General features: G+C 41.3%; 1 protein-coding gene across 1 annotated transcript in view; it reads right to left on the bottom strand.

The window, feature by feature from the left end:
* Nucleotides 1-10,536: 10,536 nt before the first annotated feature.
* synpr (synaptoporin) overlaps nt 10,537-27,390 on the bottom strand; it is a 42,152-nt gene continuing 25,298 nt past the window's right edge. Inside the window, exons 3-5 of the mRNA XM_034166414.1 lie at nt 25,298-25,496; nt 24,983-25,174; nt 10,537-11,048 (exon numbers count right to left, since the gene is read on the bottom strand). Of these exons, the coding sequence (XP_034022305.1) occupies nt 10,677-11,048; nt 24,983-25,174; nt 25,298-25,496 (763 nt within the window). The 3' untranslated portion in view covers nt 10,537-10,676. The remainder of the gene's footprint in view (nt 11,049-24,982; nt 25,175-25,297; nt 25,497-27,390) is intronic.

The following is a 27,390-nucleotide window of genomic DNA, read 5'->3' as shown; positions in this document are numbered from 1 at the left end:
AGTAAACATGAAGGGAAGGAATTCTGTTTAGTCATAATTGATGCCTTTTCAAAATGGGTAGAATTGTTCCCTACAAAACATGCAGATGCACTTACAGTGGCTAAAGCATTATGCAAAGACATCATTCCACGATTTGGAATACCAGAAACAGTCTATTCAGATAACGGAGCGCATTTTGTTAATACAATAGTGCAATACGTAGGAGAAGCGCTACAGGTTAATCTCAAAAATCATTGTGCTTATCATCCACAAAGTGCCGGATTAGTGGAAAGGATGAATGGAACAGTAAAAAACAGACTTAGAAAGACAATGGAGGAAACAGGCAGACCATGGACACATTGTGTAGATTTGGTAAAAATGTATATAAACATAACTAGTACCATGGGGTTGACACCGTATGAAACACTGTTTGGCAGAAAATATCGATTGCCATATTATGGGCAAATTTGGGATGTACCTGAGGAAGCCAATTTGGCAGATTACATGAGAAAAATGTTAGAAGGACAACGAGGGAGAGTTCCAAACACTGATGATCCCATTTCTCCACAGGAGGACCCTAAAGTGGTACCTGGAGACTGGGTGTTGATAAGAAGCATCAAGAGAAAACACTGGCATTCACCTAAATGGGAAGGGCCCTATCAAGTACTACTCACAACACCCACAGCCTTCAAAATTGGGGAAAGAAGTACATGGATTCATTTAACTCACTGTAAGAAAGTCATTTCTGCAGACACAGACAAACAGTAAGAACAGTAGGATAAGACTAGTAATAGTGTGTGAGCTTGGTGTTAAGATCCAGGTTAGACACGAAAGCTAGCAGAAGACATTAAGAAGCCACTGTTCTGAACATAGGTGTGCTGTAGTGTGCAGAAATGGCGAAAGAAAAAAACTAAAAGAACGAGGGTTTCTGGACCACATGGACAGTCCTTGTTATGCTACTTTTCTTTTTTGGATTGGGCTTATTATTAAAAGCCATAAGCACGGGGCATGATAATAAGGATCACATCCGCAGATTGCAGAGACCAAAAAGAAGTAACGAAGACCCCAGTCCGATAATAAATGCCACAGTACATAGGTGTGATAGGAACAATGCGTACCGATTTGGTGTACAAGCCTGCATTCCTAGAAATGCTTCTGTGGTCATCTCTGTACCTTATAGTGCTCTTACCCATGGAACATGGGATGGTGACAGAGGGACTAATTACGGAAATAGTTTCTCATGGTATATGACCAATGATCAACAAGATAAGAGATGGGAAACGTTGGTAGCCGATGAAAGGAGTAGATGGACACCAGGATGGGCACAAACCGAGTGGGCTAAGTACCAGAGTCAAATTCTCAAAATGTATCAAACAGATGATAAACTGTTTATAGTGGTGAATACCACAGAAAAAGGAACTATATTCCCACCTGATATAAAGGGAGACTGTTGGTTGTTCCTCCTTTGGGTATACAAACCAGGAAAAGATCCGTATTTCCATTTTTTCCTCTGTGAAACAGATAAAGTACAGCAACCAATATTGACAGAATTAAGTACGTCAAAGGGGGTGTCCATACAAGCAAAGGGGGTGTCCATACAAGCAAAGGGGATGTCCGTACAGGGCACACAAGACATGAAGGCAGATGACTGGTTCCTAGTAACTACAGGAATTAGTGGACAAAATAACAATTGGCTTTTAATGGCAGAGCAAGCAGGACTAGCTGCAAAGAAGGACTGTGTTGTATGTATGGGACCCAGACCTATATTACAGGTAATACCGGCAGCATTACCCAAAGACTGTCTGCTGACTGTAATGACACAGACATACATTGCAGCAAACAACAATTGTTCTAAGTGGGACAAGATCTATCCATTGACCAAAATGACTAAGATTAAACCTTTATTTTCAAGCAAAGTTGGGCATGCTAACCATACATGTGTAAACTTGACAGGGACAAGTAAGACTTTGGGTAGCTTAAACCACACTGCCTGGTGCAAGGATGTGGTCCATAGTACTCCCACATTCAAACCTGTCGGTAGGAGTGACGTATGGTGGTGGTGTGGTGATAACAGAATCTTTGACAGACTGCCACGAAATGTGTCAGGTTATTGTGCATTAATATCATTATTGTTACCAGTTAAAGCTATACCCATGACCCCTGAAGACGTTACGACATATGCAGCCTCTCTTATTCCTGAAGATTGGCAGAAAGGCATAGCCAGACATAGAGTAAAAAGAGATTGGAAAGGAGTGGGAAATCCAACATATATTGATGCAATAGGAGACCCCAGAGGAGTGCCTGACGAATATAAACTGGTTGATCAAATAGCAGCTGGATTCGAATCTTCCATCTGTTGGTGGTGTTCAATTAATAAAAACGTGGACAGAATAAACTACATCCACTACAATGTACAGAAATTAGGAAATTGGACTGAGGAAGGATTTAAGGCTGTCCATTCACAGTTAGAAGCCACGTCCCTTATGGCCTTCCAGAACCGTATTGCTCTGGATATGTTGTTGGCAGAGAAAGGAGGTGTTTGTGCCATGTTCGGAGAACAATGCTGCACATTCATTCCCAACAACACAGCTGCAGATGGCAGTCTCACTCAAGCCATCGACGGGCTGAGGATGTTGAACAGGAAGATGAAGGAGCACAGTGGAGTAAACACCGAAGGCTGGGACTGGTGGCTGGAAGGGATGGGAAAATGGAGGTCTTTGATTTCTTCACTATTAGTGTCTATAGCAGTATTTGCTGCGATTCTAACATTGTGTGGATGTTGTTGTATTCCATGTCTCCGAGGCCTCGTAAATAGAATGATAACCACAGCAATAAGTCCAGGACCAGGAGGGGGACAAGCATCATATCCACTCCTGGGGCAAGACGACAACGAGGAGGAAAATGACTCTCATGACCTGTACCCAGACCAATGGAAGTATGATGACCCGGACACCGATGATGATGACAATGATGACATCACCTCTGGGGTGTAAGCCTATAGAACATACCATGATGAACCCCTTAGTGAAAATCTCAAAAGAAGTGCTAAGCTGGGTGATGCCTACTATATGTTTAACAGGCGATAAACAGGAGGGGAATGTTAAAGATTTTGTATATATGTTATCACTGTTAAACATTTGTACCTTTGTCTTCTTTCTCATGAAAACGGTGTTGTGCTGTTTTGCACCTGCCTTAACGTAACCCTGAGAATGAATTCGTTATTCAACCTTGTTTTAGCATGCTGGGGTCAATCTGAACTGGGAATGAAGAGCTGGATGTACTTATTATTATTATACAACTTTGTTTTTGTAGCCGCTTAAGACTGGGAGTGAAGCATGATGGGGTCAGGCTGAACTGGGAGTAAAAGAACTGGAGGTTGTTTTGACTGTTGTGATGTGATGCTTAGTGTGAAGAACAGGACACTCCAGGCAGATGCAGAACAGCTGATAACTGCAACAGACGAACGGGATGTGCTGACCTTCGACGATAAGATTAAAAGAAAGAAACTGTTTTTCCTTACAGCTGCACTTATTGACGTATGTGTTTATGTTACGGGAAGAAACTTGTCTTGCGTCGTCCCCCCCACCCTTAGGACAAGTTTTATGATGTGGTGAGGGCTTCTCTAATAAAAGAGCGGGAGCGCAGGCCAGACTTTAGTGTAGCCTTGGTGTACAGCCTGACTGCACTCCGCGCGAGATAAATTTGACTTTCTGTCTCACTGGTGTTTCTTGACTCTGTTTGTCTTATCAATGTTTTAAGAATGTTTGGAGGCGAAAATACCCAACACAGGACCAGCAAGCCGTTGCCATGCTCCAAGCATCCACCACCAGGGTCGAGGTTGAGGGCGTATGCTACCCCCTTACTCAGACGAGCTAATGCTACTCCACTTCATGCAATGAAGGAAGCAGTGCTGCCCTGTCTTCGTAGCATTGAGCGAAGTCTTGCCAAGGACCCCAAAAGAGCAGAAGTCTACTGCAAGGAAATACGGAAACTGGAAGAGAATGGTTACGTGGCTAAGGTACCACCAGAAGAGGCCAATTAGACTGCCGAGTCCTGGTACATTCCTCACCATATGGTGAACCATAATGGTAAGGACCAGCTCATCTTTAATTGTTCGTTCCAACACCAAGGACAGTCCTTGAACGAACTTCTTCTCTCTGGACCTCCACTTGGACCTACTCTGCTAGGTGTTCTACTCAGGTTCCACAAACATGCTGTGGCAGTGAGCGGAGATATTAAGGGCCTGTTCCACCAAATCCGCCTTTTACCCGCTGACAAGTCAGTGCTACATTTCATCTGGAGGAACATGGAGAGAGAGCAGGAGCCGACTATTTATGAGTGGCAGGTCCTTCCATTTGGGATGACATGTAGTCCCTGCTGTGCCATCTATGCACTCCAGCAGCACATTCGAGATAGTGCAGAGTGCTGGCCTGGGTTGGCAGAGACAATTGAGCGGTCCTTCTATGTGGACAATTGTCTGCACAGTGCATCCTCTGCTGAAGAGGCCAAGAGCCTGGTTGATGACCTATGTTAGCACCTACGGACTGGAGGGTTTGAGGTGCGCCAATGGGCAAGAAATGTTCCTATGGTCATCGAGCACCTCCCACCTGAGACACGTTCTGAAAGCAGCGAGCTGTGGCTCTCTAAGAGCAGTACTGATCTTCAGGAGCCTACTCTGGGCCTACGTTGGAACTGCCTGAATGATTCCTTGGGGTATAAGCATCGCCCTTCAGAGGCATCAGTGCCTACACTGAGGAGCCTTTACCATGTACTCGCCTGTCAGTACGACCCCTTGGGGTACATCGTTCCATTTACCACCAGGACTAAAGTCCTGATTCAAGACCTGTGGAAGGAGAGGATTGGATGGGATGATCCAGTTCGGCCTCAATCTCTGCTGGACAGATGGCGTACTTGGGAACAGAAACTTCTGCACCTCATCCACCTAGAGTTCCCGCGAGCGTATGTACCACCGAATATGGACACCTCCATGGTCACCAGGGAGCTCCACATCTTTTGTGATGCCTCAGAACGAGCATACGGCTCTGTCGCCTACATGCGGACCTTAAATGACCACCTACAAGTTCACGTCTCTTTTGTGCTTGCCAGGTCTCGAGTAGCCCCAAAGAAGCAGTTGTCATTGCCCCGCCTTGAGTCGAGTGCTGCCCTAACTGGTGCACAGCTTGCCGATGTTCTCCAGGCAGAGCTCACTGTGCCCATCCACCAAATCGTTCTGTGGTCTGATTCCACCACAGTACTCTACTGGATCAAATCAGAGTCCTGCAGGTACAAGGTCTTCGTTGGCACGAGAGTCGCAGAGATCCAGAACCTGACTGAGCCTGATAGCTGGAGGTATGTGACTTTGAGCACCAACCCGGCAGACGACATAACTCATGGTTTGTTCCTGGGTGAGCTGGCAAGCCCACATCGATGGAGTCAAGGTCCAGAGTTTCTCCAGTTACCTGAGGATCATTGGCCCACCATCCCATTCCCTGATCCTGAGTCTGATGATAGCGAGCTATGGAAGTCTGCTATGGTTGGGAATTTGACTATCTTACCTGATCCTCAGCTCCCAGCTGTCGAAGATTTTTCCACATGGAAAGATCTCAATGAAGCCACAGCCAGGTCCGTTCACAGGGCGGCCAATCCCCAGACCACCAATCAGCCTTGTGAAGCAACTGACTACTTCGCCGCCGAGTCAGCCCTCCTCGCCAAAGCCCAGGTAGACTCATTCCCTGATGAGCTCAAGGCTCTCAAGTTCAACCGGCCACTTCCATCTGACAGTCACTTAGGTGCTCTGTCTCCTGAATATGATGAGGTTACTGGTCTTCTCAGGGTCGATGGTCGTCTTTGCCAAGCTGAGAACTTGGAGATTGATGCTATCCACCCGATAGTCTTGGATCCGCACCACTGCCTAACGAAACTGATCATCCAACACTATGTCAGTGCTCTTCTGCACCCTGGACCAGAACGGGTACTTGCTGAACTGCAACGGAAATTCTGGGTTTTGCGGGGAAGAAAAGCGATACGCAAGCATCAACGCTCCTGTCGAGAATGTCAGCTGTGGTGAGCTAAGCCTGACATGCCCAAGATGGCCGACCTCCCATCTTCTCACTTACATCTGTACAAGCCCCCATTCTACTCTACAGGAGTAGACTGCTTCGCGCCATTCCATATCAAGATTGGGCGCCGAAATGAGAAGAAATGGGGGATCTTGTATAAGTGCATGACAACCCGCTGCATGCATCTTGACCTCCTCGAAAGCTTGGACTCTGATGCCTTCTTGATGTCACTCTGACGCTTTATCTCACGCCGTGGCACACCCTTTGAGCTTCTCTGCGACAATGGCACAAACTTTGTTGGAGGAGATCGAGAGCTGCAGGATACCTTTGCTGCAGTGACACCACAACTGAAGGACCAGTTGGCCAAGCAAAGGATCACTTTCCACTTTAACCCACCAGCGGCTCCTCACTTCGGCGGAACTTGGGAGAGGGAAGTAAAATCCATCAAGACCACTCTCAAGGTCATTCTCAAAGATCAGACAGTCTGAGACTGTTCTCCGTACAGTCCTCATTGAAGTTGAGGGCATCATGAATGCAAAACCACTTGGTTACCGCTCCTCAGATGTGGCGGATCCACATCCCCTTACTCCCAATATACTCATAATAGGACGCCGGGACTCATTCCTACCACAAGCCGTCTACGATTCTACTGACCTACTTGGCACTCGTCGTTGTAAACACAGCCAGGTGTTGGCTGATCACTTTTGGGCCACCTTCATATGCCACTACTTACCAGGTTTGCAATAAAGGCAGAAGTGGAGGAAGGATGGAAAAGAGCTGTCAGTTGGTCAGGTGGTTCTCATCGTTGACCCGCAGCTTCCTTGGGCACTTTGGCCAGCGGGGAAGGTCATACAGATGTATACTGGGGCTGACCATCGTATCCGTACTGTGGCTGTGCAGGTGAAGGACAGAACATACCTACGGCCTGTGTCCAGACTGGTGCAGCTTCCAAGCCTTCCAGATACCGAGGACTCTTAATATGCTTTCCTGTCTATGTGCAAAAGGTCTAAGAAGACTTTTGAGGGCAGCTGTGTAGGAAAGCCTTGTTAATATTAAGCTCTGTTCCTTCTAAGTTCTGTTGCTGCTGGCCCTTTAAGGGAGGTGGAGTTTCACCTGAGTTTTTTTTCTGCTGTCTGTGCATGTGCAGCCTGCATGATCAGGGTGTGGCATGAGGAGCAGTTACAGAGCTGTGTGTGTTTCTCTCCTCTTGCTGAAAACGTGTGTAAATGAGAAATGTAAGTACCAGCTGATTTATGTTATCACCAACATGTATGCATCCTGGAGATGATTATTTGTTTATTTATTTATCCAGATATTTCTTGGTTTATTGTTAATGTCAGTTAACCAAATCGGTTGTTGATTCATTTGCACTCCTGATTTCTGTTGCTGTTGGTATGCACTGAAGAGATTTATATTCTGATTTATGTTGTTATTTTTACCTCCTGTTAATGAGGTTTGTTTATTATTATTATTGATGGTTATTGTTCGTCATATGATTGACATGCTAAGTTAGCACCCTGTAACTTGCTGTGTGTTAATATTTGTGTATCATTTTACTGATATACTGCATACTGTGTTGTGTTCACAGAACCACGTTCTTCTGATTAAAGCCAATATAACTCCTGAACTGCATCCGTGATTCTCTAACCGGAGTCACACTCCCGTAGTGTCACCGGCTCTAATCCGCGCACCCCGTGGAGATCCAAACTCTTCAAGCTTCAATCGTGTTATGTGTGAAGGGGCCCTAATATACTCAACAAAAATATAAATGCAACACTTTTGGTTTTGCTCCCATTTTGTATGAGATGAACTCGAAGATCTAAAACTTTTTCCACATACACAATATCACCATTTCCCTCAAATATTGTTCACAAACCAGTCTAAATCTGTAATAGTGAGCACTTCTCCTTTGCTGAGATAATCCATCCCACCTCACAGGTGTGCCATATCAAGATGCTGATTAGGCACCATGATTAGTGCACAGGTGTGCCTTAGACTGCCCACAATAAAAGGCCACTCTGAAAGGTGCAGTTTTATCACACAGCACAATGCCACAGATGTCGCAAGATTTGAGGGAGCGTGCAATTGGCATGCTGACAGCAGGAATGTCAACCAGAGCTGTTGCTCGTGTATTGAATGTTCATTTCTCTACAATAAGCCGTCTCCAAAGGCGTTTCAGAGAATTTGGCAGTACATCCAACCAGCCTCACAACCGCAGACCACGTGTAACCACACCAACCCAGGACCTCCACATCCAGCATCTTCACCTCCAAGATCGTCTGAGACCAGCCACTCGGACAGCTGCTGAAACAATCGGTTTGCATAACCAAAGAATTTTTGCACAAACTGTCAGAAACCGTCTCAGGGAAGCTCATCTGCATGCTCGTCGTCCTCATCGGGGTCTCGACCTGACTCCAGTTCGTCGTCGTAACCAACCTGAGTGAGCAAATGCTCACATTCGCTGGCGTTTGGCACGTTGGAGAGGTGTTCCCTTCACGGATGATGCGAAGGAGATGTGTTGCACTGCATGAGGCAAATGGTGGTCACACCAGATACTGACTGGTATCCCCCCCAATAAAACACAACTGCACCTTTCAGAGTGGCCTTTTATTGTGGGCAGTCTAAGGCACACCTGTGCACTAATCATGGTGTCTAATCAGCATCTTGATATGGCACACTTGTGAGGTGGGATGGATTATCTCAGCAAAGGAGAATTGCTCACTATCACAGATTTAGACTGGTTTGTGAACAATATTTGAGGGAAATGGTGATACTGTGTATGTGGAAAAAGTTTTAGATCTTTGAGTTCATCTCATACAAAATGGGAGCAAAACCAAAAGTGTTGCGTTTATATTTTTGTTGAGTATATATGGTTCTCTGTGGTCTTGTCACACATGCTTTATCCTTGACAAACATGCAACCATGTTTGACTGATACTGCCTCCAAACTGTTTGTTTTACAATAAGCAATTCTAACCTTCAAGATCTGTCAAGGTCAACCAAGATTAAAAGGTCATTGTTTTCGGTTTATTTTCTTGTGATGAGTTTGCCACCAAAAATGGTAACCACGCCTACCACTGTCGCTGTTAGCGTTAATTGATCCCTTTCTGTCGAGCCAGTTATGGACTACCCTGGCCTACGTGTCACTACATTCACTAGCCCTGAGCTCTTCTTTGCCGGGAGCTATTCTACCCTTGTATCCCTCACTGCGGTACTTATATCTTACGCTTTATGGTTGTGAATATATACTAATTATTTATTAATAATAGGGAGAAGTGGGGTACTGTTAGCTAAACTTAGCTCCTAACTTTAGTTTATCGAGCCAGCTGCAGCACCCTCTGTCATAGCTAACAACATAGCCGGTTCTGTTTGTTAAGTTAACCTTAATAGACACTTGTTTACATTTGTTGTTATATGTATTGGTTGTTGAAACCATTATTGTAGGGTGTAGCGTCACTATTGGGCATTGTACTCTAGTAATCGGCTTTATTTAGCTTTTTTGGTTAGCAAGGTGTGCTAGGTTAGTTATAGGCTAAATTACGGTAGCTCTACTGGCTGTAGGTAGCCAACTTTCGGGATTTATACTCTTTTTCGTGATGTAGATTTTTAGTTCTTCAGTTTAAACGGTTCTTTAATAGATATCAATAAATAAGTTTGGGGTTTCCATTAGAAAGCATGTAGAGGACGGAATTTGTCTTTCTATAGTAACCATCCATAACTTAGCTAGCAGGGTGAACTTTAGATAGGAACCTAATACATATATCATAGCTTTTGTTTCCATAATAACATAACCAGATTTATATATTAGCCTACTAGCCATAACTTTGTTTTACAACAAGTCTACAGATTAGGTAGATGTATATTTCAATATTTTTCTGTAGTAACACTTAGGTTTCAAGACCAGGCACCTAGGTGGCTCTGTCCCTTCTTTTTTTCCTGTGTGTGTGTGTGTGTGTGTGGGGGGGGGGGGGGGGGGGGGGGTGTTGTTAATATTTAGGAGTACCTTAGTATACACTAATAGAGTTTCACCTTAGATTTGGAATGTATAATAGAAGATATACCTTACTGAATTTTCATGTGACCAATATAAAGTGATTCCTTGAAATTCCTTGAAACTGTCATTCTGAATATCCTCTTTAAAGACCAAACCAAAATTTTGACCTTGGCCTGTGACCTTGATGTTTAACTAATTTTTCAAAGAAAAGAAAAAAAAAATCAAATCACTCTGTCCTTGACACTCTCCATCTTTCCACAAAGTTTTGTCCAAATTAAATCAAAGTTATCTTGTTCACATACAAATTAACAGGAAACTTGCATGAAAATTCAGTAAGGTATATCTTATATTATATTACAATTCTAAGGTGGAACTATGCTAGTATATAAAGGTATATCTAAATATCTAAAAAGAAAGAGTAAAATAGGAGAGTACATGCAAGGAACATTTCCACAGATAAATGAAAGGAAAGAAAGTTCTTTATAGATTAAAAATGCCACAGACATAAGTGAAAACTCAATTTTATTTTGTGCATGATCGTAATTTCTGGAGATGACTTTGTATTGCTATCACAGTGTGAACATGATTTTACCAGTAATGCACACTACAGTGATTAACAACGAACAACAACACAGAATAGGAAGATCACATCTCATTGACAAATATCATTGGGCCTTTAGACGCAAATTTATTATCCCTGTCACAAAGATTTCCGAGATATGTCTGCGGTAAGCTAAATGTGACCTGTGACTGGTTGAAGCTACCTTGTCTGCAGACTTGCTGACCAAAATCCCCTTCTGACTGAGTGTAACTGTTTTGTCTGGAGGGTTGTGGCACAAAACTCTCCTCTGGTTGGTCAAAGCTGCTCCCACTGTAGAGCCTCTGCCGCATTTCGCTGCTGCGTTTTCCAGAAGCACTCCGGGTTGGGTATTTCTGACCAGTTTTGTACCAGCCTGTCTCTTTAAAGACAAACCAAATGTTGCCAGCCCAAAGGAAGAAATTAACAAAACCAAAAACCTGCAGAAAGAAAAAAAGGAGATATGAATTGTAGAGTTTGCTTGTGAATTAAATTGGGGTTTCATTTTTTTACTCCAGTGTCAATGCTGATACACAAAATCAAAGCATCAACTAATACGCAATATGATCCAATACACATTTGGATGCTTCAAAGCGTGAACTGATTATAGTGAATCTCATGTCTTTAATGAATCATTGTGTAAATACAGATGCCTTCTAAGTCTATCAATCTAAGTGGAGTCCTACATCAACATTACTTTTCAAAATGTGTAACCTTTAATCCTGCAAAGCTCATGACACCATATTTGTGGTGGTCCCAGTCTTCTCCCTCACTTACTCTTTTTTTCCCCTGCCCTTGTTTCTTTTTATTTACTTCACTTCCTTTCAGAGCACACTTGTTTGTTTTTTCATAATTGTTCCTCCTGGCGTAGTTAAATTCTTCTCTTCCCAATGCCAGTGCATCATTTGTTCCTTGGTACTTACAGCATTGTTATATTCTCCTAGTGATTCCTCCTTGCCGACCCTTGTTTCTTCATCATTAATGTCACTGCTCTTCCCATCCTCCTTTGTATTAGTTTGTCATGTTGAAAAGTAAGAACTGTGTCTTTTGGAAATCACATGTTCGTAGCCCTTCACAGACACAGCCACACTGACTGATCTAAGTTTTTGATCCCTGGCCTGCAGAGATATTCACAAGTCATCTGTTTGCAAGTCCACATCATGTCTCAAGTCTTTGAGATTAAGTCCAAGCCAAGTCTCAAGTCTCTGGCCACCTGGGGTGTCCCAAACACTGCACTGTTAAATAGTATTCAAATTTTGAATTCAAAGTTGTATGATATGCCCACTTAGGGGGGTCTGGGGGCACCCCCTCACCCCGTGAAATTTTGTAAAAATTTAATTGAAATTGTGAAGTCTGACATTGTATTTGGACCATTTTTTGTGACTGTGCATGATCGAATTTTGTATCAATAATTTTTAGATAATACACTTGTTTGTTGAAGATGACCAACAGAACTGCTGCCATTATCCACATCATAATCACCACCATCATAATTATAACCATCATCATTATCATAACCTTAATCACAATCACTGTCATCATCATCATCACCCATCATCATCATCATCATCAGGGTTCTAGCTACGGTGGGTGGCGCCAGGCAGTACCACCCAGTATTGCAAATTTCCTCCTGGCTCGTGGGTTCAAATTGGCTGTCCCGCCCACCACGGATTTTTCCAAAAGATGAAATGAAATCTTGCTGAAAAATGTACCAATTCAATTGTATTTCCATAGATGCTGATACATTCAGAAGTTTATGGTTTATCTCCCGTTTCCCAAAAGCTCGGAGGAAAACCGCATTGCCAGTGAGCGTGAGAGGGGAGGAGGAGGGGGGGAGAGAGGAGCCTCAGTGAAGCAGGAAAGTGAAAAACTGACAATCAAATCAGTCCAGGTTCAGCTCTTGCTCAAACAAGACAATTAGTGGTTATATTTTTTGTTGTTGTTTTTAAAGTAATGCAATCCCACTCAAACATGTTGGGAAAAAAACCTGTCATGACAGAAAAACTCTTCCTGCTTCACTGGATGAAAGAAGAGAGCAAATGCTATTTGCCCATCAAATATGAATGTGTTTTTAACCTTTTGAATGTTATTTATTTTATTAACTTAGACTTTGACAGAAACATTTTAAAAAGTACTTTGGAATTACAAATATTACAACATAAATGTCATATTCTTGTCTATTATTCTTGCTCTCAATGCATGTAAAACCAAACTCAAAATTGGTTAAAACAGGGCTTGCCAAGAACATTTTAGAGGTATAAAACCCTATAGCTTCAGGGGGCTCTGCCCCCTTGATCCCTGCCAGGGGCCCCTGCACCCCAGCTGTGAGCCATGATCCCGTAATTTACCCAGCACTAAAATGGTTCTAGCTAGAATCCTGATCATCATCATCATCATTACCTTCAGATTATGAAGGTTATGCATTTTCTCATCGCCACCAACATTTCTCAACATTGCATCCAGTGAGTCAATACTTCAGACATTCTTGAGAAAAGCTGGCTTCTCAGCATGCAAAAGGTGGAGAACCACACCCTACTTTTTCTTGGTCAAGCTTAAAACTTCTCAATCATCCCTTGTAAGAGTCAGTTTTGGTTAATACACTCTTCAGATACCGTGCAGAAAATCAGTTCCTACTGCAGCAGACGAAGTATAAATTGGCGGAAGTCAATCTGTAAAAGCATATTTTGCACATACACTGCCTTTGGAAAGTATTCACAGCACATCACTTTTTCCACATTTTGTTATGTTACAGCCTTATTCCAAAATGGATGAAATTCATTTTTCCTCATAACGTTACACACAATACCCCATAATGACAATGAAAAAATTATAGATTTTTGAAAATTTACAAAAAATTTAAAAAAAGACTAAGAAATCACATGTACAAAAGTATTCACAGCCTTTGCCAAGAAACTCAAAATTGAGTTCACATGCATCTTGCTTCCACTGATCATCCTTGAGATGTTTCTGAAGCTTAATTAGAGTCCACCTGGGGTAAATTCAGTTGACTGGACATGATTTGGAAAGACACACACCTGTCTACATATAAGGTCCCACAGTTGACAGTGCATGTCAGGCCACAAACCAAAACTGAAGTCAAATGAATTTTTGTCAACCTCAGACATATTGCGTCAAGGCACAAATCTGGGGAAGGGTACAAAAACATTTCTGCTGCTTGAAGGTCCCAATGAGCACAGTGGCCTCCATCATCCATAAATGGAAGATGTTCAGATCCACCAGACTCTTCCTAGATCTGGCTGTCCATTTAAACTGAGCAATCGAGGGAGAAGGGCCTTAGTCAGGGAGGTGACCAAGAACCTGATGGTCACTCAGTCAAAGCTCCACCATTTCTTTGTGAAGAGAAGGGAACCTTCTAGAAGGTCAACCATCTCTGCAGCAACCCACCAGTCAGGCCTGTATGGTAGAGTGGCCAGACGGAAGCCAATCCTTAGTAAAAGGCACATGGCAGCCCATCTGGAATTTGCCAAAAGGCACCTGAAGGACTCTCAGACCATGAAAAACAAAATTCTCTGGTTTGATGAGACAAAGACTGAACTCTTTGGCTTGAATACCAGGCATCATATTTGGAGGAAACCAGACACCATCCCTACAGTGAAGCGTGGTGGTGGCAACTTCATTCTGTGTCGAGGTTTATCAGCAGCAGGACCTGGGAGACTAGTCAGGACTGAGGGAAAGATGAATGCAGCAATGCACAGAGGCATCCTGGAAGAAAACCTGGTTCAGGGTGCTCTTTCAGGGTGCATGGGTTTTAGCCTTTGGCTGGGTTTTAGCATTCTGGTTCACTTGGGGACGAGTCATGTAATGCAGCGCGTGGTAGCGCTGTGTGTGTGTATGTTTGTCTCAGAGCGGGCAACAAAATCTTCGGTGGAGGGTCTTTGAGTGATTAAAAACGACGAAATTGTCACAGGATTGTGCGCGGCTCCACCTGAAGCCCGAGGCGTCAGCGCACATCCACCGGCGCGGCTACACCTGAAGCCCGAGGTGTCAGCGCAGTTCCACCGGCGCGGCTTCACCGAGGCCCGAGGCGCCAGTGCGGATTTATCTGACCATGGGTCTGAAGAAGGCACTGACAGCGGAGGAGGGAGACGATATCAAGAAGTCCCTGGACTTTTTGTCTGAGGAAATCTCTGTTGTTAAAATGCAGCAGAAATCCATTATGGAGCTGGTGGAAGAAGTGAAGGCTCTCCGGATCCAGAACGCCGAGGCATCTGGTGCACCTGGAGAACCGTGTTGCGGAATTGAAACAGTACACAAGGATGAACGACGTTATTATTACAGGAATTCATATTAAACCTCGATCCTACGCACGGGCGGTGTCAGAAGACAGCGGAGGGGAGGCCAGTGAGCAGGAGGCCAGCTCAGTGGAACAACAGGTGGCTGACTTCCTGCAATCTAAAGGTATTCAAATGGACTGTAATAACATTGAAGCGTGCCACCCCCTGCCCAGGAGAAAGGATGGAGACAAGCGAGCTGTTATAATGAGGTTTGTCAACAGAAAACATAAAATGGCATTGTTAAAACAGGGACGGAAACTCAAAGGAACAAACGTATTCATCAATGAACATCTGACCAAAAGAAACGCAGACATCGCCAGGTAAGCTTGTCTCTTAAAAAAGCAGGGAAAAATTCAACAGACATGGACATCCAACTGCAAAACATTCATCAAATTGAACGGAACACCAGAACAAGCGAAGGTTATGGTAATCAGGAACATCGAGGAACTGGACAGATACGACCAATAAGGTATGAGGACACAAACACATCACAACACCATGACACAGACCAGAGGAACCTATTCATCTACTACATCATCTACATCTGGAGACAAGAAGGATATAACTCACAGGATTGCTGATCATGCAAAACTAGAACTGAGAACATTTAAATACACAGACCACAATGTACTGGACTTGGAGCACAATATATAGACCCGGATAATCATTTCTTCTCAAATATCAATGACAGTTGTTATTATACAGATGAACAGTTTAATCGGATCATTAAAACAGATAACAAATTATCAATAATCCATTTCAACAGCAGAAGTCTGTATGCAAACTTTAACATTAACCCCTTAATGCCCGAATTTATATAGCTGTATATAAAAAAATGTTTTGTGTGTGTTTTTGCCTTTAAGTAGATAGATGGTAAATAATGTTGACATTATTAATTTCACTTTTGCACAAAAACTAGATAGTAATATTGGATATTCTGGTAATGACTTTATGTTATAATGTTATAATAATAATGATGGTATATTGCAAATTTGCGACAACGGGCATACAGGTCAATTTGGTAAGTTGCATATTTGAGTCAGAGATTGTAGCATATATGTGACGATGGGCGTTAAGGGGTTAAAGAATATTTAAGTCAATTTAAAAAAATATTTAACATAATTGCTATATCAGAAACATGGATCAATGAAGATAAAGGAATGGATTTTGAACTGGATGGACATGAATTTAATTGTGTAAACAGAAAGAATAAGAGTGGAGGAGGAGTGGCTGTGTATGTGCATAAGAACACGGATTATAAAATAGTAGACAATATGACAACTGTGATCGATAAGAAAAAAAGCAAAAATGTATTAGTCAGCTGTATATATAGAGCTAGTATTGATCTAGTATTGAAACATTCACTGACTGTGTGGGAAAAACGTTCTCAAAAACTAATCATAAAACTGTTCATTTGTGGTGACTTAAATATTGATCTGCTCAATCCAAATAAGCATAAAATAGCAGCTGAATTTATCAATATAATGTACAGTATGAGTTTATATCCATAAATCACCAGGCCAAGCAGAATTGCATCCCATAGTGCTACCTTAATTGATAATATATTCAGCAATGATATTGAGAATAATACTGTGAGTGGATTATTAATCAGTGACATCGTTTATAATAGAAACCATCGGCGGAATCAGCCAGAGGAGAAAATAAAATACAGGCGAGTGCGGACAGAGGAAAACATGAACGCACTAAAGAAGGATTTACAGGAGCAAAACTGGGAAAAGGTATACAGTGAAAGTGATGTTGATAGTGCATATGAAACTTTTTTTACAAATATTTACATCATTATATGATAAAAATTGTCCAATTAAACAAGACTACAGAAAACAAAAAATCCAAGATCGACCATGGATGACGAAAGGGTTACGAAATGCATGTAAGGAGAAAAATACACTGTATAGAGAATTCATAAAACTAAAGACTAAAGAGGCAGAAAATAGATAAAGAAATACAAAAATAGATTAAGTAATATTATACGGGTATGTAGGAAGGAATATTATAGTAACATATTATATAATAACAAAAACAATATTAAAGGAATATGGGATATATTATTATTATATATTATTATCAAAAATGGTAACAAAAAAGAGTTACCCTCAATATTTCATTGATAATAATGTCAAGAAGGAAAATAAGGATGAGGTAGTCAACGGTTTTAATAATTTTTTTGTAAATATTGGACCAAGCTTGGCAGAAAAAATTCCCAACCTGAGGATTGGGATAATAATCTCATAGAAAGAAATCCCTGTTCAATGTTCCTTACAGCAGTGGATGGAAAAGAAATTATAGACATTGTGAATAATTGTAAATACAAAACATCTGCCGATTTAAATGAAATTGATATGGTGGTGGTAAAACAGGTCATTGAATGGATTGCAGAACCATTAACATACATCTGTAACTTATCATTTCAAACCGGTAAATTTCCCAATCAAATGAAAATAGCTAAGGTTGTGCCGCTGTATAAGACTGGGGATAGACACCACTTCACAAATTATAGACCTGTTTCTTTGCTTCCACAATTTTCCAAATTATTAGAAAAGTTATTCAATAATAGATTAGACAAATTCATAAATAAACATAAATTACTTACTGATAGTCAATATGGATTCAGAGCACATAGTTCAACATCACTTGCATTAATAGAATCAGTTGAGGAGATTACAAACGCCATAGACCACAAATTACATTCAGTTGGAATATTTATAGACCTTAAAAAGGCTTTTGATACAATCAATCATGACATATTAATCAATAAACTTGAACAGGATGGGATCAGGGGGTTGGTGTTGCACTGGTTGAGAAGCTACTTAAGTAACAGAAAACAGTTTGTGAAGTTCATGCTTGGACATTGCTTGTGGCGTCCCACAGGGGTCAGTATTGGGTCCAAAACTGTTTCTAATTTATATAAATGATAATGTCAATGTTTCCAAAATATTAAAATTAGTATTATTTGCAGATGACACAAGCATTTTTTGTTCAGGGGGGGATTTGCAGGAGTTACTGAGGAGGATCAGTATAGAAATGGGAAAATTGAAAATATGGTTTGACAGAAACAAATTATCATTAAACTTAAGTAAAACAAAATACATGTTATTTGGCTATTGTAATACAGACATACAGGTTCAGTTACAAGTCGAGGGGGTAGATATTGAAAGGGTACATGAAAATAAGTTTCTGGGGGTGATAATAGATAATAAGATAAACTGGAATACTATAATACTCTCCTCTTTCCATGACAAAAACTCCTGTAACAGTGGAATGTGCCGAAAAAGTCTTGATGTCCACGTCTTCTGCCATTTCTGTGGTAGTCAGACGACGTCCCTGATCAACACAGCGTTCAGTTTGGAAATGATCTGGTCGTTTGAGCCTGTGGATCGCCGCTTGCAACGCGGCCCGCTCTGAGCCGCTGTGGGCGGTCTTTAAACTGGCTGTAACACTCCTCAATCTGTGTGATCCCCATAAAATCGTCCCTGAAAGCCATCTGATTTTAGCGAATGGTCTCCACCTGGCTGTCTCTCACAATTTCTGGAAAAATTTGATGCAGCAAAGCTCCAAATCATTCAGACATTTCCCTGACAATGAAAATCCGACGAGGGGAGGTGGACCAGTGTTCACTCAAAGCCTGCCCACAGGCGAATGATGCAACCGACAGGCGTGAAAAAACTTACACATGCGCACGAAGGTTTAAGCTTGGCTGATGCAATCACACGTAGGGCTGTCACGATTAGGAATTTCTGGAGACGATTGTCAGACAAATAATTGCGATTGATGAATATATTGTCTATTTTTTTTATTTTTTTCCCCTTCTTTATATTCTACTATTGTAGTATAATTACACAACTCTGGAAGAACGTTTGGCTTCTGTGAGTGGAGAAACTGGGAATGGTGCAACATTTTTATTTTTATCTACATTTTACATACAGTCCCAACTTTTTCTGATTTGTGGTTGTTTCTGTTGCATTTCTGAAATTGTTTCTCCTCATCAGTCACGTTTTGTGCTTAAACACTACATTAAGCTCAAGATTGAACAAATAAATACCTTTGGAAAATAACAGCTGTTAAAGTTCAGAGTTCTCACCTGCTTTTTGTGATCTGTGCGTCTGAACATCACCACAGCTTCTTCATGTCAGGGTTTTTTTTGTTTTGTTTTTTGTGGCTCAGTTCATTCATATAGTCTCATTTTTAAATATGTTTTTAAAGATATTTGACCATTTATTTCATCTCATGATCTCATAAATTCAGCATACGATGCGCACATGGTGTGAACAGGACGGTAACGGCAGAATCACACCTTTAGAAAAAGTTCAGAGAGAAGTAAAAGCAGCTTCAAGTTTTTTTTTTTTTTTAACATGTTCACTCGGGTTAAAATCCTCTCTTTGCTCCGCGCTCGCTGTACACTGATGGTTCTCAGACTGTAATGTGTCGCGCCTGCATTCAGGAATCTCCCTCATGCACCCCCTCCCTCCTAGTCTGCAGCCTGTTGACTCTGCATGCGCGCGCGCACACACACACACAGACACACACTGACAGCTCCGCATTTTAGACGGCTTTTGAAGAAGACGGCCACTGTTTTAATCGGCCGTCTTATCCAAACGGCAGGATGGATCGCTCTTCAGCCTCCCTGTTATTGTCCCACCTTAAGACGAGAGCGAGGCTGCAGCACAATGACATCAGATTCTGAGTCGTTTTATGCTTTGTGGATAAAATAAATAATTCACGGTAATCGCGAATACGAAAAATAATCGCGAATATGAAAAATAATCGCGATTGACGAATATTGTAATAATTGTGACAGCCCTAATCACACGTGATTCAAATCCATATAGTTTTTGAAAAAAATAAAAAGGTTTGTTACTTTTTGGACAGACCTCGTAAATACAGTAGGGCTGCAACAAACGATTATTTGGGTAATCGATTAATCTGATGGGGTTTCGACACGATTAATCAATTAATCGGATTAGCGGGGAATTTTTAAAAAATGTGCCAGGGAAACAATTTTTCTCTCCTTCCATCACTTTATTTAACGGTAAGTCCCTTCGGCTGCTCCCTTGTTTGTACTCGGGGTCGCCACAGCAAATCCAAGGTGGATCTGCATGTTGAATTGGCACAGGTTTTATGCCCTTCCTGACGCAACTCCACATTACATGGAGAAATGTGGCGGGGGTGGGATTTGAACCCCGAACCTTCTGCACTGAAACCAAGCGCATTAACCACTTGGCCCCCACCCCCTTCATCACTTTATTTAACAACAGAACATTATTTGAAAACTTAAAATACTTGAAAATCAACAAATTGTCACATGTCCCGTGGCTGTTGATATATAAAATAATAAAGAATACAACAGTTTATAATAAAGAACAAAAATAATTATTTCAAATGGCATTGCTTTATCAAAGTGCTGAGTTGCCATAAAACAACATTGAAACATATGTTATAAAATATGTATATGGTGAAAAAAGAGGTATTTTATTGCTGCAAATGAGCAATTAGCATAACCAGTTAACCATAAAAACTAAATCAAAAACTGTAGCCTGACTCATTATATGTGCAACATTCTCTGGATAACTTGTAAACTATGGGGTCAGTTCACAATGACACACGTGACTCATCCCACATATACGTATTTCTCTCCCTCCCTCTCTCCTCTCTCTTTCTCTTCCTCCCTCTTTCTCTCTCGCGCTCTCCTTCTCCTCTCTCTCTCTCACTCACTCACTCACACACACACACACACACACACACACACACACACACACACACACACACACACACACACACACACACACACACCGTATTTGAGCAAACTTTGGAAACATGAAGACTTTCAACAGTAAAATAAAGCCTATAAATGAATTTCTGGAGCTGTACATCCAGAAGGAGCTCGTTTTATGTGAAGACTTTGACGCAGTTTTTTTCCGCTGCTCGGCTCTGCCGGGGGGCGGCCACTTCTGCACAAACAGCCAGGCTGAATGTTTAAAAACGACCTGAGAGCACTGCAGAGTGTGACGGCTCTGTCAGAACACTGATGGCGCTGCGTCGTTGTTCCACTGTCAGGGAGAACTCGGTGTTATCATGTTTTCCGATTGTCCGCTGCATGGAGTGTGGCAGGAAAAACCGAAGACGCTTTCTCGCGAGGTGCGAGAATTGAACGATTTAAACCAAGAAAAAAAAAAAAAAGTCCCTTGTCCGGTCGGACAACGATTTAGAACTTTTACTTGTCCGATCACATTTTACACTTGTCCCGGACAATCGGACAGGCGTTAATGTCGATGGTAGGACTTTGACAACATTAATAAAAAACTGTCGGTGCTGTTACTGTTCTTTCTTTTTCTTTTTCTCTCCCTCTCTGCCCCTCACCTTGCTGCTCTGGGAGACGCGCAGACAGCCTGAGCCTCCCGTGCCATGCGAGGTCCGACTTGCAAATGTTGCAGTTAACAAACGTCTTTGCGTTGTTTAACGTAAAGTGCTCCCACACTTTTAAAGTCTTAACTTTCTTTCGTCCACTTGCATCTGCCATATTCTAACTGTGTAGTTCTACGAAACAGCGTCTGATCTGCTCTGGCCAGCAGCTTCTGACGTCATAATCGCTCAACACAACGCATCGATGATGCAATGTGTTGCCAGCCCCTGTTGTAATCGATTTTTATCGATTTTATCGATTCGTTGTTGCAGCCCTAAAATACAGTCCATTTACCAGTCCATTTAGGGTTCATCTTTCAGCAGGACAGTGACCCTAAGCACATAGCCAAGATATCAAAGACGTGACTTCAGGACAACTCTGTGAATGTCCTTGAGTGGCCCAGCCAGAGTCCAGACCTGAGGGGTGCTGTAAAGAGGAATGGGCACAACTACCTAAAGACAGGTGTGCCAAGCTTGTGACACCATATTCATAAAAACTCGAAGCTGTAAATGCTGCCAAAGGTGCATCAACAAAGTATTGAGCAAATGGTTTCCATCTGCATCAGACACTCAAAGCACTTTACACAATAATGCCTCACATTCAACCCCAATGTGAGGGTGCTGCTATACAAGGTACTCACTACATACCGGGAGCAACTAGGGGATTAAGGATCTTGCCCAAGGGCTCTTAGTGATTTTCCAGTCAAGCTGGGTTTTGAACCGAGGATCCTTTGGTCTCAAGCCCAACACTTAACCACTAGACCATCACCTCCCCTAAAAAGGTGTGAATACTTATGTACATGTTCTTAGGTTTTTATTTTTAATAAAGTCACAAAATTTTCAAAACTTTTTTCCAGTTGTCCTTACGGGGTGTTGTGAGTAGAATTTTGAGGGGGAAAATGAACCCTGGAAATTATTTGGTTCTTACCAAGATAAAAACAAAACAAAATTTAGATTTAGAAGTGTCAGATAAATTATCTTGTTTTAAGAGTTAATTTCTTATTTTAAGTGTTCAACTTTACGCTCTAATCTTCTTTCTACATATAACAATCTTAATTCAATAAATCTTTTCAAGTGAAATTACCTTGCTGCATGGACAGAATTTCTTTTGTTTTGAGTATCTTCTCCCTCAGATTTAGTGTTTTTATCTTATATTATCAACACCCCTTTTTTGCAGTAAATTTACTCCATCTTGGAATAAGGCTATAACATTACAAAATGTGGAAAAAATGAAGCTCTGTGAATACTTTCCGGATTCGCTGTAAAGTTTGTATGTGTGATCATTTTTGAATCTAAGAAATCCATGCACCGATGCTGTTCTCAAGTCTCGAACCTCAAATCAGAGTCAAGTCTCAAGTCTTTGACGTAGAATTACAAGTCAAGTCTGAAATCATTGTTTGCGTGACTGAAGTGTGACAGTTTCCAACTCGAGTCCTCATGTCTGCTGGCCTGGTCTGGAACTGCCTCTGATTAGTCCCTCACAAGGTGCCTCTGCTAAACTGACCGATTCTCTGTGTTTGATGGTTGGCCTGTTTTTGTACTTAAAGAAAAGCACTTTGGACTGGCCTTACTGTTTGTTCTCTGCGTTGGGGTCATGGCTTTTCAGATACAGCTCTGTGATCATGAAGAACTGTATTTTCTGCTTCAAACAGGCAGCATTTCAAAACATCTTCACCACAAAGCATGCTGGCCATGTTTACAAGTTTGCCTGTCTTGTTTGTTTGTTTTGGGACGTCAATGCTGAGGACCTCAGCAACTGAAACAAGGGCAAGAAGATGTCCATACTTCACCTGGTTGGCACAGATAGATAACTACTTTTGGTAGTTGGTTGCCTGTCTGGGTGGTTGTCATTCAGGACCCATGGCAGTTCCACAGCATAGTAGATGCAGTGGTGTGTGACACTCGTGCATGCTCCCTGACCTGAGAGTAAATGCTACAGCAATCTGAAGTTTAAAATGCTGTTAATGTTGTGCAAATTGAGAAATGTGTGCGTATTGTCAGCAGTTTTACACAACGTTTCACTCATTAGAGCCACAAAACCTCACACAGTGCTGCTTAGGGATGGGTATTGATAAGATTTTATCGATATCGATGCCATTATCGATTCTCCTTATCGATTCCCTTATCGATACCTCATGAATTTTGTACTAAAAGTAGGCTTTACAGGTTTTCTATGTATTTCCTTGAGTCTTAAAGTAAATAAATATGAAATTAGTCACTGTATCCTTGATCTCTGGACATAAATAAAAAATAAAACGGTGTTTCGCTTTGAAGTTATTAATTCAGACTGGATTCTATCATTCTATCTTGACATGTCAGAGAGCCGCGCAACATTTGGAGCTGTGTGAACAGAATGGAGGACGATTCTCGTTTCTTTCTCGCAACAAGACAGGAGTCCCAGTTAGTAACTTTAATCCACACAAAAGTGAATCACAACTCATATTCAGGGATGAAAGTGGTGAAAAACAAAAAAAGCTGAAACCCAAAATTACCCCCCAACACCACCTGCACTAAAATGTTTCAATTCTAGAAGCTCTGAAATGCAATCTGGGACTATTCTAGACGATAAACTGGAGTGAGTGCAGCATCCATTTAGGTGAGAAAAAAAAAATACAACTTTCCTTATTCAGATTCATTCCAGTAGTATTCTGCTCTTACTAGGATGCAGCAGTTTTCTAGTTTGGCAGATAGTTCTGGAGGAAATCACTGAAGAAATTAACAAACTGAAAATATTATTTGACAGAAACAAACTGTCATTAAACTTAAATAAGACAGGGATGAAATGGAGGTGAAAGAGTCACTAGGTGTTCACAGGAAACATTTATTTCTGTATGTATTTATTTATGTTCATTGTTAGTTGCTATTATATATTTTCTGTTGTGTTTCTATTCAGGTTATTTTTGTCTCTTTCTCTAAAATTGTATATAATAATCATTAGATTATTAATATATAAGCAAAAATAAATTTAAGGAATATTACAATTTGAAAACAAATGCACCCAAACGTGATGATAGCCGCAATTGCTAAATGCTAACTTTTAACATTGAAAATGCCATAGACATGCTAATGCATTAGCATCGTTCCCGTTTTTAAGTTATAAAATACATCTATCAACTGTTTCAGAAGACCATAACAGGTCGGTTTAACATAGAAAAGGTAAATAATACTCACAGACGTATGCTCTTTAGGGTTTTAGCGGGGGAAAATTAAGCGAAAGAAAGAAATAAACAAAGCAATCGATCGAAGCATTGCTTCAATCTGCGAACCACTGCTTCGATTGTTTCAAGGATCAAAGCAAAGCCGCGCTGCAGAAAAGTTGATTAAGGACCCGCTGCAGGGTCTGTAATCAATGTAGAGAAATGATCATTTTCCTGACAAACACCCGCCAAAACAACAGCCACTCTGAAGGACCGATAACAGAATCGTTAAGCACAAAGCTTATTGATGTCGGTGGATCGAATAATTTCTTAACGATACCCGAAAGGAACCGGTTCTCAATACCCATCCCTAGTGCTGCTCAATATCATGTCACTGGCCCATCGTTGTACTGCTGAATGATATTGATACCAGTATCAGTATGGGTACATCCTAAGTGTAAATGTTTTTGTTTGTTTAGCTCAGTTGTGTGACAACCTGTACTATGTAGGGTGACTTATACTTACCACAGACGTATTAAGATTTGACCAGAGTGGCCCTTGGCCAGCTGCGCATTTGTTTTCTGGAGTTCTGCAGGCAGAGATGAGCAGAAGTGCCTGTGTTGGATTTGCTGCTGTCTTGATATCAGAAAGAGCTTTGGCCCAACAGCAACTACTGACCAGCCACATGAAGGAGAAGCTGACTGTAACAACAAAATCCTGCTCACGGTAGAAAGGTGGACAGGAGACACATAGGTCACATACATTTAATGTTTCATGGAGCACAAACACCAACATACTTCACTGTCAATCATGCCTGGACATTCGAAAGAACTCACTGACCACAAGTGGGCCTCTGTTGTTCTTCAGGTACTTGTGCTGGTAAAAGACATACACAACGGTGGCCAGCAAAGAGTACAGAAAAGCAAAAACACCAACAGTGACAAACAACTGAGCCGCTGTGGAAAAGTCCCCATTCAGGAAGAGGATCTCCTCTCTGCTTGTCTCACACAAAGGAGCTCGGAAGTGCACTTGTTCTAATCTGCAAGACAAGAACAGTGATGTTTTGTAGAAGATTAAAACTGAAAGGGGGTGGAAAAAGGAGTCCCCTGTCCCAATGTCCATTTGAAAGGTGATGCTTTATTACAAAGATGGGGTAACATTGTTAGCAATGAGCTAGGAAATAGTAGGTTATTTAATCAACACACAGATTTGGGCCTTAGAGAATTATAGTATACATGCTAATGTTTGCATTGCAATATGTGACATTAGCCAATTAGCATTGCATTGTGTGATGCTAGTGACTTTTCATGCCAATATTAGCTCATTAGCATCACATTATGTGATGCTAGTGAGATTTCAAGGCACGTGAACGATTAAATTAATTGTGAATCACTGCTTTAAGGTGCTCCCATCGCTCAGTGTCTTAGCCACCACAGCTCTGTAGTATTTAAGCATATAAATTCTGATGCCCACAATGGGAGGCACTCTGATCATGCAAGGTAGCGCCAAGCCAATCAGTAAGTTCTTTCAGCTTCTCCCTTTTTCTTTGGGGGTTGCCACAGCAGATCTGATATGGATCTGCATGTTAAAGCAAAGCCAATCCCATGTGAAATCATCAGAGGCCTCCCTTGTCACCGACTCAGATTCCCATGATTTCTTTCTTTTTTTTTTTTTTTTTTGCAAGTACCTACATATGTCTGATGAACACATGCAAAATGGTAAATGGTAAATGGACTGCATTTATATAGTACTTTTCCATCTCATTCCAATCCAAATATTTCAGCTTAATTCCAAGTAGTTTTGTAGATATAATTTTTTTAAAAAGGGTACGCACAATCCTATTTTTCACTCATGAATGCATTTTGAGCTTTTGTTCATTTTTAAAAGGCATTACCCAGGTAACAAAAAAACATTGAACATTATCAGAACATAACCAGAAATGTTCTCAGAACATTACGTAAAACATTTGTAGAACATTCTTATTGATGGTTTTCTTGACGTCCTCTCAACGTTACTAAATACGTTATGGGAATGTTACAAGAAACATTAGGATAACCCTTGGAGAACGTGATAGGTATGTTGTTGCAAGATTATGGATATTCCTGTGTGGATGCTCTTGAACCTTATTGTAGCATTGCATTGAAAGTTGGGGCCAAGCTTTATGTAACCTTGAGGAAATATCTGTGCAGAATTAGATTGATGATGGAAATCCTATATCATATGTTACAAATAGATTTTTCTTCCTTGTGTGGTATAAACAATCCAATCAAGGGTTTTCAGGTATCCCATAATCCCTTGAATGTCAGAGAGTCGCTACAGTCAAAACAACATAGAGAATCCACACGATGACAATTGTAAATGAATATTATACTACAAAAAAATGTATTTTTTATGCTTTTCATCACATTAATAAGAGACTGCATGCATGATACCCTGAAAACTTGCTAAAACAATTATAATGAACAATCCGTGTCTACTACGTTTAATGTGCGTGGAATTTAATAAACGCAAACCGAATTTCAGACATATTATATATATTAGTCTGAAACAAAGAGGACAAACAGTGTTGTAAAGAACAATAATCAAGACATTAAAGAGCAAACTTCACTTTCCCCCAGAACAACATGATCAGGAAGCGAGCGTAGCTCACAGCAGCTCCCACTGAAAATAACGTAGAGACAGCCTGTGATTCTCGCATGTTTACATAAAACAAACGCAATAACAACATCTATAAACCCAGAGAATATATTCATGAGAGTTTTAGGCACAATATAAAAACAGTTTTATGTTGCGATGTTAATGGTGTTGTCTGTGTGCAGCGGTTAAAGTGCAGAGTGATCAGAGCGTCTCAATGGAGTTCTCAATGTTACTGAGATTTCGCATCACAGCGACCTCTCCGAGGTTTTGCGGGATTTGAAACCTGAAAAGGGTCG

The sequence above is a fragment of the Thalassophryne amazonica genome, chromosome 3 (assembly GCF_902500255.1).
Source record: "Thalassophryne amazonica chromosome 3, fThaAma1.1, whole genome shotgun sequence".
Taxonomy (NCBI): Eukaryota; Metazoa; Chordata; class Actinopteri; order Batrachoidiformes; family Batrachoididae; genus Thalassophryne; species Thalassophryne amazonica.
This window is presented reverse-complemented; position numbering and strand designations above follow the sequence as displayed.